The 12657-nt window shown below is 41.0% G+C and overlaps 1 protein-coding gene across 1 annotated transcript in view; it reads left to right on the top strand.

Annotated features, from left to right (window-relative positions):
- The window catches only part of LOC117739009 (calcium/calmodulin-dependent 3',5'-cyclic nucleotide phosphodiesterase 1C-like), a 53979-nt gene extending 41640 nt beyond the window's left edge, over positions 1–12339 (top strand). Inside the window, exons 13-17 of the mRNA XM_034545251.1 lie at positions 1324–1405; positions 2112–2232; positions 7303–7466; positions 7729–7962; positions 12179–12339. Of these exons, the coding sequence (XP_034401142.1) occupies positions 1324–1405; positions 2112–2232; positions 7303–7466; positions 7729–7962; positions 12179–12339 (762 nt within the window). The remainder of the gene's footprint in view (positions 1–1323; positions 1406–2111; positions 2233–7302; positions 7467–7728; positions 7963–12178) is intronic.
- The last annotated feature ends 318 nt before the right edge of the window (positions 12340–12657 follow it).

Raw genomic sequence — 12657 nt, 5'->3', positions numbered from 1 at the left:
TAAAGAGATATTCATCCTGGAATCTTCTTTGAATTCTTAAAAAAGTGTTTTCTTTATATTATACCATTGAAATGACACGTTTTAGTATGGGTATGCAAACCTTCGCAATTTGAGAAAACACGGCTGGTTAAGATATGATGGTAACAATATAATGCCATGTGCATTGTTTATGTAAACAATGCATCTTAACCATGAATGTTCATTATGATAATGAATGAGACATGAGGTAGTTGGACATGGTCAGCGATGGCAACAAAGCTCTGTGCTTCTCTGCCCATCATTTTCTCATGGACTCGTCCTCCAGTTGCAGGCAGGCAGTGCTTGGATCAACGATACATGTTCACAGTCGGAATACATTACAGTGAGGAAATGCGACAACGCCTACATTAAAGCAACACAGAAAATCAAAGGTCAAATAGACAAATGTACATCTACATATGTATCAAGGTTGTGCGGGGCTGGACCCAAGAGCAAGAACAACGGAGCAGGAGTAATTCACAGTTATTTTTTATTTGAACTGAACCCGAGGCGGAGAAGTTAAGGGATCGGGGTGAGTGGTAGGCGGGTGAGGCGTTGGGCAGCTCAGGAAGAATCTGGGTGCAAGCTGGTGGTTAATTGGGTCGGCTAGGCTGAAACCAGGATTTTCGAGGAGAGCACAGGTTAGACAAAAGTCATAACAAACAATTGCTCAGGAATCAAATTTGGCCGTAACAGTAGTTCAGTGTGTGAAGACTGACAATCAGGCCAGGACTGAAGTATAGAGCTGGGGTAGATGTACTGTGGAGCTTGATGAATGGATGGGTTGTGTGTATGCCGGTTAATTGGCGGCAGGAGGGGAAGGGAAGGGCACGCCCAGGCAGAAACAAATGCGCACACAAAGGATAAACTGGGGTCCAATGGGGATTCACACAATGAAGGGAAAACTGGCTGGATACTAGGAGGGAGGAGATGCACACCAGAGACAATAACAATATGTCCAGACAAGATTCCCTCAGACCAATTAGTTCATGTACAAAATTATGCTGAAACTAATGTTTGGTCAGATTCATTATGCAGGAGTTTTTTAAAAACATATACTACTGCACTAGTCCAAGTTAATATAACAAAGTGAACTATGCAAAGTGAACTATGCACACATTATAGTGTTTCTGCAATATTAAGATATAACTTCTGATGGAACACGCAGGAATAAAACGTTTCACTCCGCCCATGACCTACAGCCCGAATTATTCTGTTCTTCAAAGACAACTCGACATTACATATACAACTGACATACAACTGACTTGTGCTGACAGTACCTTGTAATGCTGCATTTGTTTTCAGGGTGATAAAGAAGCAGAGCTGGGTCTACCTTTCTCCCCTCTGTGTGACCGCAAATCCACCATGGTGGCACAGTCTCAGATTGGTAAGGTCTACACATGACACCACACATCTATTCCAGTCATTGTGTTTGTTGTTTATCCAGTTTATCCAGCGGACTATCTTCTCTGTTATGGAAACCGTGTTTTTACTGTGTGTCTTGAGATTTGATCTGGTATTTTGTTCCATTTTGTTGATTGGGGCTCATGACTATAGCAATCATGCAACCTAAACCTGGGGTATATTCATTCATTTGTGCTTTGATGAAGTTATAATGTTTACACGGTGGACAAACAAACTGGTGACACTAAAATTAGCGGTGATCAAACCGGGTACCTTCTGGTTGCGGGACGACCACTTACCCATGAGCTACAGCCGAGATTGAAGCAATTTACAATTTTGCTGGATTAGATTCAACAGAAAAATCCTTCACAAAACTAAACTATGGCGCTTGTATTATAGTGTACTATTTTCAGAGTAGGTTTCAGAGCAATAGCTTCACTGGGCTCAGGGAGAACTCATTTAACTTATTTCCTTTCATTGTGCCGATATTTACCTCTGCACTACACTGTAGGAAATATTGTTATATACATTATATTATACATATGAATTTGAACCCCTAACTGAGGTGGTTTTTCCCTCATCTTAAATTCCCATTACAGCCTTAGGTTATCTAAAGATGTCTTGGTGTTAATGACAACAAGCAGAAGGTAAAGTCAATTTTAATTGGGCATGTCTACCGTTTCCTGCAGGATTCATTGACTTCATCGTGGAGCCAACATTTACAGTGTTGACAGAAATGATCGAGAAGATTGTGGCACCGCTTATTGAGGAAGCTTCGCGGTGTGGATTGGCTGGCTTCAGACGCTCTAGGTGACAGACAAAATACCCTCATCTTCTGCATGACATTCCTGACACTTACGTTGTTAGATAATACTGACATTATCCTGTAATGCAGAAAATACTTCCTGACATATGATAATCGTAAATGTTTCTATGATGAAACTCAAACACAAAGTCACTATGTAATTTTGGTAAGGGATGTTATGGAACTGTATTAATAATAATACACATTGGCATGCCATATAAATCTGTGGTGTCAATAATTAGGGTGATCCCGTTCAATGTTTAAAAGGTCTGGGCTGGATTGTGGGTGAGCATACAGATTCAATTCAATTCAGTTCATTTTATATTGTCCAATATCACAAATTATGAATTTGCCTCAGAGGGCTTTACAATCTGTACACATACGACATCCCTGTCCCAGGACCTCACATCGAATCAGGAAAAACGTCCATGAAATATTAAAAAAACGTTCACGCAGAAAAAAGGGAAGAAACCTTCAGGAGAGCAACAGAGGAGGATCCCTCTCCCCGGATGGACAGAAGCAATAGATGTCATGTGTACAGAATGAACAGAGTTACAGAGTTACATAAACATATTACATGAATATGACAAAATGTATAAATGGACCTCCACCATTCACGAAAGGTAGAGAGGAGGGGGATCTCTTTTCTTAGTTAGTACACGAGCTGCAGCATTCGGGATTAACTGGAGGGATTTAAGAGATTTATTAGAGCAGCCTGATAATAAGGAGTTGTAGTAATCTAGTTTGGAAGTAACAAACGCGTGAACCAGCTTTTCTGCATCTTTTTGAGACAAGATGTGTCTGATTTTTTAATCAGGAAGTTGCAGGTCATGTTTTTATGTCTTTAAGACATGCTTGAATCTTAGCGAGCTGGTTGGTCTCCTCTGGTTTGATCGATGAATATAATTGAGTATCATCTGCATAACAATGAAAGTTTATGGAGTGTTTCCTGATAATATTCCCCAAAGGAAGCATATATAAGGTAAATAAAATTGGTCCAAGCACAGAACCTTGTGGAACTCCGTGATTAACGTTGGTGGTCATTGAGGCTTCATCGTTTTGAGATCGAAATTGAGAAATTGAGATCGATCTGATAAATAGGATTTAAACCAACTTAGTGTGGTACCTGAAATGCCAATCGACTGATCCAACCTCTGTAATAGTATGTCATGGTCTAACAAAACAAGTACAGAGATGAGTCCTTTATCTGATGCAATTAGGAGGTCATTTGTCATTTTCACCTGTGCTGTGGTGTTTTCTGGTGTTTTCCCCAGTATGTTGACTGCCCCACATGGAACAATACAACTCTGGACCTGGGGTAGAGCCTTCTGGCTGGAATGTCGACTCCAGACTCCAATTCTCTTGTCACTGAACCATCAGGGGCAGTGTTGTTGGGGATGAATGTGCAACGTAATGATCCAATCATCTTACATACTAATACCATTCTATTTGGCAAAGCCATTAATTAGGTTTTATCCAATTGTTCCATCAAGCCTTTGATGGCATTGCGAGTGTAATTTAAATCTTTGTTGATTGTAATATATGTAATTGATCCAATCTACGTTCTGTTAACTGTGGGCCATCGGAATATTAATCCAAATCCTGCTAGGATCTGATTGCGGGCTGGTATTCGTCCAGCACTCCTCTCTTTCTTGCTCGAACGCCTAGATCAGTTTCTGGTGAAAAACTAAACTGTTGCACCTGGTGGTGCAGTTAATGGCCAGTCTGGTATAGTGAGCAGTGCAAGTCGCTGTCGTTTGTGAACATACTGTATCTTTCAGCGTTGCGGCCCTAACTCTTGTTCTGATTTTTCGTTGCTGCTGTGCCTCCCAAAAAATAAAGAGAAATACTAACATCCATCCATCCATTTTCAATACCGCTTATCCTCATTAGGGTCGCGGGGGCGCTGGAGCCGATCCCAGCTGACATAGGGCGAAGGCAGGGGACACCCTGGACAGGCCGCCAGTCCATCGAGGGCACATGTAGGGACATACAACCATTCACTCTCACATTCACACCTATGGGACATTTAGAGATCTAACATAACATTATCAAATATATTGCGCCGAGTGGTATCAAATCTTTTACTCAGAATTACCCTCCTTATTAGGCAACTCTTCAGCGGTTGGTTGTGATGCTTTGGCCGGCGGATCTGCAAATATAGAATGTGTTATATGGTAGCACTTTTGTGAGGCCTCTTACCTGGAGGGCGTGTGAAGTCTTTGCAACAACTTCAAACGGCCCTGTCCACCTGGGCTCAGTCCACTTTCTCTTATGAACTTTCAACCTTACCCAGTCACCTGGTTCCGCTGATGACTCTTTCATCAGCTGGCTCCTGGTGGGCACTGGTAACCTGTTTGGAGAAAAACTTAGATCTGGTCTGTTAATTTCCCAAAATATTCTTTGAAAAATGTCTCCTAACTTTCCGTAGACCATAGCCTCTTCTCCTGGTTTGTGTTTGATGCTGTCTAGATTGGCGAGATCGGGATGATAGGGCCATTTGGTTCTGATGGCATTGAACAGGTTTGGTCCCAACATTGCCAGCTCGACACCATCTTGGTTTTGTTCAAATCAAGCTTGTCTCTGCACCTCCTGCATCTCTAACAGGCTGGAACACTGTACTAGGATGACTCTCATGTCACCCAAGGCAAGTGATGTGCCCATGGTTGCTGCATATCCAAGGGGCTCCTCCTGACGTCAACAGGGTCAGTTTATCCACCACTTACCCTACTTCGATAGCTCTTCTTGTGTCAGTGCACCTTCCCTTTGTCTTTCTTTCCCTCTCTTTCTTCCACCATTGATCCCTTTTTCCCCTTCTTTCCTCCTCTACCTCCCATCTTCGCTGGATCTTCCTAGCTTCCCATTCCCTGGCCAATTCTAGTTCAGCTAAGGCCCCTCTCCAGATGTACCTTGCTCAACAGGATTTGGACTGCTCGGCTTTCTAGGGAGTTGCATTCAACTTCTACTCTGCCTCCTTTTATCTCTACCACCGGTGCCATGGTGTGTGGAGCTTCTCTTTTAAATGGGTTGTGTGCGTACGGGGGGGGGGGGGTATTCACATATGACAGGTTAGATGGAAGGGGTGGGAATCTGCTGGCAGTGGCTGCTTCTTATTTGGGGGGGTTTCTTCTTCCAGCTGGGTCTTCACCTCTGGGCACCTCCGGGCGCTGTTGGCTTCATTCTGTGCTATGCCATGTAGTAGCAGTCTTGCCGACACAATGGCTTTACTGGTTCAGGTGATGTCCGCTGAGCGGAAGGTGAACCTTCCTTTTCCTTTCTGTTTCTCCCTCGCCACGTTCTCAGCTTGAGCACTTTCATCAGCGTGATCTTCTGCTCTATGGTGGGTCCCTCCAGGGTTGTAACAGTCAGTAAACCGTCTCCATTTCATTTCTGGATATATCCCATCAGCCTCCTGTATGCCTTCTTCCTCTTTTCTGTATCTGTCATGTCCAGAGTGGCACAGCATGCTGCCTCAACCCATGTGGGTGGGGACATGGTTGAAGATGGCTCTGACATCATTAAAGGAATCAGGTGCTGACTCTGGCTATATATAAGGAAATGGAAATGTAGAAAAAAACTAAAATATGTGTCTTGAGTGCAATATACTAAGTAATCAAAAATCATAGCGAACCGCATAACATGGGTGTGTAATGGACTCCATGCCACGTCTAGGTCGTTCATTGAAAACTCACAATTTTGATAACTTTTCATCATTAAGGTCTTCAGATCATCCTTGTACAAAATTGAAGTCGATTGCATACATTTTGTGGGAGGAGTTCGTAATAGTACAAATGCTTGAAATGACAAATGACAAAAAAGGCAAAATTGGCCGAATAGTAGATTCTTGTGAATGGCCGAAACCCCTGACACTGGCTTGTGGTCTGGCTGAGCGTCAATAATGGAGCTGCGCTGCGAAGACTCTGGATTGGGGGTATCAACAATTCAAATACCTCCCAGAGCCAGGTGGGTTCCAAGGAACAGCTATGGGGCTGGAGCAGGCTGGCTGCAGAGTCTCAATACCAGGTCTCGTCAATTTGAAGGTAGGCTGATGTCTGTGAGTGCAGGTTTGGAGACCTGTGGTGACTGCTGAGTTCATCAGTTGTCGGTTTGAACTGTCATCAGATCTTCATAAGGCAGCAGGCAGGAAAAAAAGAAGTTCCACAATACAGACATATATGAGATGCAGATTAAGAGTAGATTAAGAGTAAATGAAAGATGGCACACAGCAAAACATTTAAAGGATAGCACTGAGGATGATTATGTCTTTGGAATGATGCAACTGCATGTTTAAACCTCTACCAAATCATAGCACAATATGTCAACAGTCGTTCTGCAAAGTTTGACTTTGATAAAGTAAAGCAGAAAAATATTAGAGGTTTTAGTACAGACCGTTCAGGCAAATTTCCAAATCGTGCATTTTGGATTTGTGCATCCCATTTTAATTTTGTCATGTACCACGGATCTCTCTATATTAACTAAAATGAGATTGACAGCACTGTTAGCCAACCAGAATCAGTTTTCTGTAAAACGCTCGCTATGATAAAAAATGTACCCCACTAAAACGGACCCAGGAATGCTGTTCAGCGTATTACAGGAAGTTAGTCGTCAGTTAGCAATGCGGATACAGCGCTTAAAGCCAGCAAATTGTCAATGTTTTGCAAAATTAAGTCATATTTCTCTACAATCTAAAACAGAATTGGGGGATACATGCTGTGTTGGGTCATGTTTTTCTAATGCTTTGTTGGAGAAGAATTCAAAGGATATCTTGGGAATCTGCAGGTTTTTTATTTTCGAGAAAGCTATTCCGTTCATCTCTAGCATGAAGCTAACAACAACACTAGCCACAAAGCTGTATAGTGTTGAGACTTTTTGCGAGATATTAATATTGATATTTGGTCATTCATAACTTTGGTGTTTGAGTTGTGTTTGGACTATATACAATATTTATATATCTCTACATAGTTATTATTACTTTTAAGTGAAATATGAGAATGTCGATCAGTCCAAAAAGAGACAGTAGCTTTATAACTCCACCATGACTGTGGATGTGTGTGTGTACATGTTTTTGTGTGCAGTGTCAACAGTATCATTGGCAGTGATGGAAAGCTGTCCAGTTTGAAGAGTACAGGTTCAGAGGGCAGCTGCTGTCCGACCATGGTGGACTTCAAAAGCTTCAAGGTCACATGGAACAAAGAAATTTATCACAACAGGGAGACATGGAAGGCCCAGGCCGACAAAGGTAGCCCCACTCACCACTCAGTACCTTTCACTTCCAATTTTCAAATACAGATCTGAGAACCAGCTCTAAAAGTTGTAAAACACTCCAAGAGCTGTAGTCATTTTCTTTCCTTCGTTCATGTGAATAAAGCTGATGAACACAACATGGAGGTACAAATTCAGCCCCCAAGTTGCAGCAGCTACTACTTCGAAAGCACATCCTAACTTCTTCTGACTATAATGGTGGTCAAATTAAGCAACTGTGTGTGTGTGTGTTCTGGTAGACCTGGAGGAAAAGGTCCAGAAGGAGGCAGAGGAGGGTGGCCAGCAAGAGGAGAAACAGTCGAGGAGACCCAATTCAGGACAGGTGGAGGTGGAGAACAGGATGCAGCAGGAGGTGCAAAAGTCCAAGGAGAAGGAAGGAGACAATAATCCAGGTGGACCTGCTGGATCAAACCCAATTTACACAGGCAAGAAGAAGCATGAGGGCCACACAGAGAAGCAACAGTGTCAGAACGGTAAGCATCCGGCAACTTCCTCACTGTGGGAACAATTACAGTGTAAAAGCAACTAAGTACATTTACTTAGTAGTACTGTGCTTTTTACTTTACTTTTACTCTACTGTTTTTCAGAAGGCAAATAATGTATTTGTTAATTATTTAAATGTATTTACAAATAGTTAGTTGTTACTTTTGTGTAAGTCAGACTTCAAATATTTACATTTTCATTTTTATTGTAATATGCACAACATTCGTTGGCAGTTACAATAATACTTATTCAGTGATTACACTTATACAGTAACATACTTATACAGTGACATTGACTTTCCTCCCATGTTTCCCTAACACATTCTTCATAATATCCTTCATAATATCCCTCATTGATTATCACATATTTCTTATGTATTAATTTAAAACATGGACTTTCCTATTGTGCAAGTATATATAAAAAAAACATTACAACTCTACAATTCCCTCCTTGTATACTATTCCATAGTATAAACATCTTCGTAATGGACTTTATTAACATAATTGTAATACAGTCTTTATTATCTCCCATATTCCTTTGGAAGACAAACATCCTTATAATAATTGTCAGTGTGGTTCTAATCATCACACAGGTAAAAATCTTCAAATATTTTGAGTGTTCTAATTTGATCTATTGTTTGCGTATCTGTCTAAGTGTCTATGTCTATGTGTTCCTTTGTTCCTCTCTGTATGCTCCATCTCCTCCATGATCTCCATCTCCTGCCCGTTTCTCCTTTCTCTGCATTCCTCCAATCCTTGTTTCCTCGGATAAAAGAACAACAACATATTCAAACACTTCATCTATATTATTTTGATCATTAACAATTTAGACTTCTGTGTTTTGTTATATCTTGCATCAATGTACTGAATTTGTATTATACTCCTCCATACTACCTGTTCCCGTATGGGTGGAGTTCATCTGATGGTGAGGTCAACAAGGCAGGCAGGTGCATGATGAAGGTCGGTGATGGAGAGACAAATGCTGCTGAGGAGGAAAGTTAGAAGTAGTCCGTGCTTCGGGCTGAAATTTTAGGCTATTGTCTTGGGAAAATGTACACTTTAATACCAGTTATTTATTATTTTTGCTTTCACAGTTTTCCCATTTTACCTCATTAGCTCTTGAATAGAGCAATGCCCTGTCTGTATCCTCTACTTCACTAGTTACCAGCCGCATCATCAATTGCTGGTCCTCTTTCTTCAGTGCGGTGGTTATAAGTCTGGTAAACAAAGTCCTGAGGCAAGGAATACAAAACATCCACAGAGCACCAAAGTCGCTGTCATCGTGGCTGTTTCTATTTTACGAACCAATTCTCCAACATGTCTGAGAAGGAGTCTTTTACTCCTGCGTTCTCTTTTAATTCCTCACTAAGTGAGGTGAGTCCTGCTAGTGCCCTGGTCACTGATCCGCCAGGGGTTGTTGTTGGGGATGAATGTGCAACACAGTGAACCAAACATCTTACACACTTCGCCTTTCCCTGCCAGGAGCATATCTAATGCCATTCTATTTTGCCAAGCCATTAATGAGGTTTTATCCAATTGTGCCATCAAACCTTTGATGGCATTGCAAGTGTAATTTACAAATCGCTGCTGGGTGTAATACATGTAATTAATCCAGTCTACGTTTTTGTTGATTGTGGGCCATAGAAATATTTATTCAAACTAGGAAGCTAAACAATCTGGGCGCTGGAGGTCTTTGGCGGTGTATAAAAGCCAATTAAGCCAAGTGTTAGCCTCGCTAAACCCTGTCTCAGTTTCTATGGTTTGCCTTATGTTTGATATGTTCAGATACTTGACCATGGAGTCTGATGGAGCTCCGGTAGCGGTGGGTAATGGTTCTGTTACCTGTATCAGAATTTTGTAATATCTCGCCAATCCAGTGTTGTCTATCCCCAAAGTGTAGTGGCCTGCCATTTCTACCTGTTGATTTGAGATGGTTAATGTGACCTCATTACAAAGATTTGTCCTCTGGGGCCGATTCCAACTGGGCTTCGCCACGTTTGCGCATACAATTCAATTCAATTCAGTTTATTTTGTATAGCCCAATATCACAAATTACAAATTTGCCTCAGAGGGCTTTACAATCTGTACACATACAACATCCCTGTCCCAGGACCTCACATCGAATCAGGAAAAACTCCCCAAAAATAACATTTGACAGGGAAAAAAGGGAAGAAACCTTCAGGAGAGCAACAGAGGAGGATCCCTCTCCCCGGATGGACAGAAGCAATAGATGTCATGTGTACAGAATGAACAGCATTACAGAGTTAGATAAACACATTACATGAATATGACAATGTATGAATGGAACTCCAATCCATAGAACAGAAGAAAGTAGAGGAAAGTCTTAAGTTTATTCTTGAATGAGGTGACTGTGTCTGCCTCCCGGACTGAAAGTGGAAGCTGGTTCCATAAAAGAGGAGCTTGATAACTGAAGGTTCTGGCTCCCATCCTACTTTTTAGGACTCTAGGAACCACAAGTAGCCCCGCATTTAGTGAGCGCAGCTCTCTAGTGGGGCAATATGGTACTACAAGCTACTTAAGATATGATGGTGCATCACCAATCAAGGCTTTGTAGGTGAGGAGAAGAATTTTAAATGTGATTCTTGATTTTACAGGGAGCCAGTGCAGAGCAGCTAATACAGGAGTCATGTGATCTCTTTTCTTAGTTTTTGTGAGTACACGAGCTGCAGCATTCTGGATCAACTGGAGGGATTTAAGAGACTTATTAGAGCAGCCTGATAATAAGGAGTTGCAGTAATCTAGTCTGGAAGTAACAAACGCGTGAACCAGCTTTTCTGCATCTTTTTGAGACAAGATGTGCCTGATTTTTTAAATGCAGTAATTGTGGTAGACAGGTCCAGTATTTGCAAAATAAAATAAAAATACAAAAGCATGGGTAAAGTCTGGACTGATTAACTGAGGGTTCACAAGAAACAGGAATGGACAGATAATTGTATCAGAGGCTAAAACGCAATAGCATGAAGTAAAAAGCAACATTGCCACTTCAACAATCCCACAGGGAATGATAGCAATGATAGGTGTTTGGCCCCAGAGCAGCTGAGACACACAGACAGGCGGAGAAGATGTGCAGGAAAAGCATATATTTTGCACAGATATCCTATTTTATAAATATTACCCGGTATATTCTATATTTCCAAAACACAAATATTGACAATTTGTATAATTTATTAATAGGATTATTATAAGTTTTGTATACTTTTTTTTTTTGTGGTTCAAGGTGGGGCCAGCCACCGTGGCCCTCTATTGGCCAGCCACCACTGGTTACCTGTGAACAAATAATAAACTGAGACAAAAGATTGCTTGTTAGATCCTGAAAAACTGAGCAGGACCTCAAAAATCTCAACATCGTCCGAGTATATTTTGAAGTCGGCTGAATCTTGACAAACTGACCACAGATTTGATGTTCAAACAACTAACTTCTCGCTATGATTCAACAACACTAGTATTTTGAAAATGTCAACTTTCTCCTCCGCCATTGTTCCCTATTGCTCCTGCAAAATGCATTCTGGGCTGGCTCAAGTGTGCCCTGGTCCAGCCCCTAGATATGCTGCTATAGGCTTATAGGCTGCTGGGGGATGTTTTAGGATACACTGAGCACCTATCTCCTCTTCTCTCTCTACTTATGGATGGATTTACATAATAAACTGAATTGAATTGAATAAATTCATCCATAAATAGAGAGAAGAGGAGATAGGTAGATATCAAGGGGCTGGACCAGGGCAAACCTCTTTTCAAACTATATAACTCCTTCTGCAGGAACGACAGCTGAATCGTCAGACACTTACAACAATAACGACTAAGTTATGCGCAATATATTACTCAATTCAACATCGTGCAATATTTCTTTTCTATTTCCTGTACAATTTGTCATACTTTTCATTACAACTAACTATATTTTAGTCTTTTAGGCACTGGAGTCAGTATTACTTATTTTACACTCAATAATTGTTATTCTATTTTTTGTTTATGTTTATATTCTTGTACTATTGTTTTTTGATAAACTTCTGCAGTAATCTTTAATCAAACTCTGACAATAAAAAATGTTGGGATTAATAAAGTGCTATCTTATTTGATCTTGTTTTGAATACAAAGAAACAACAAACTACTGTAACACAATGTGGGGAGCTACCTACATGTACATTTGCCACTGCCATAGAATGTAGCTTACATGTTGCTGTCTCTGCAGGCTCTCAGCCTGACTGCCCTCTGATCCATTACTGCAAGAGACCCAGCTACTCTGCCTGCTCCTACCGGATGATCAGGTCAAAAGTCACTGAGATGCGTCCCATTGATGCCCGGGGGAAAGCTAGGAGACTGCAGCGCATCTCCCTGCGACGCCGGAAGTGACCTCAAAGTATAAAGTCATCATACTACCACATAATAATTAGTCTTTGTTGATATTTGACTATTGCAGCCTTGTATTCCAATGATGTTCTGCTTCGTTTTAATCATGTATCGTAACTGTTGCTGCATCCTGTTCTGGTGATGTGTCTCCCCTTCATCACTGCCAACTTTTTGTGGACACTTCTTTGAAATCACTTCAGCGATGACTTTTTTTCTAAATTTAGCACAATTTCTGAATTGTATATTTGATTTAATTATTTAAATGTTCAATGATGAAATGTTTAGAATTATACTATATATTTTATTTAGCTATATGTCTTC

The sequence above is a fragment of the Cyclopterus lumpus genome, chromosome 11, assembly GCF_009769545.1.
Source record: "Cyclopterus lumpus isolate fCycLum1 chromosome 11, fCycLum1.pri, whole genome shotgun sequence".
Lineage (NCBI taxonomy): Eukaryota > Metazoa > Chordata > Actinopteri > Perciformes > Cyclopteridae > Cyclopterus > Cyclopterus lumpus.
This window is presented reverse-complemented; position numbering and strand designations above follow the sequence as displayed.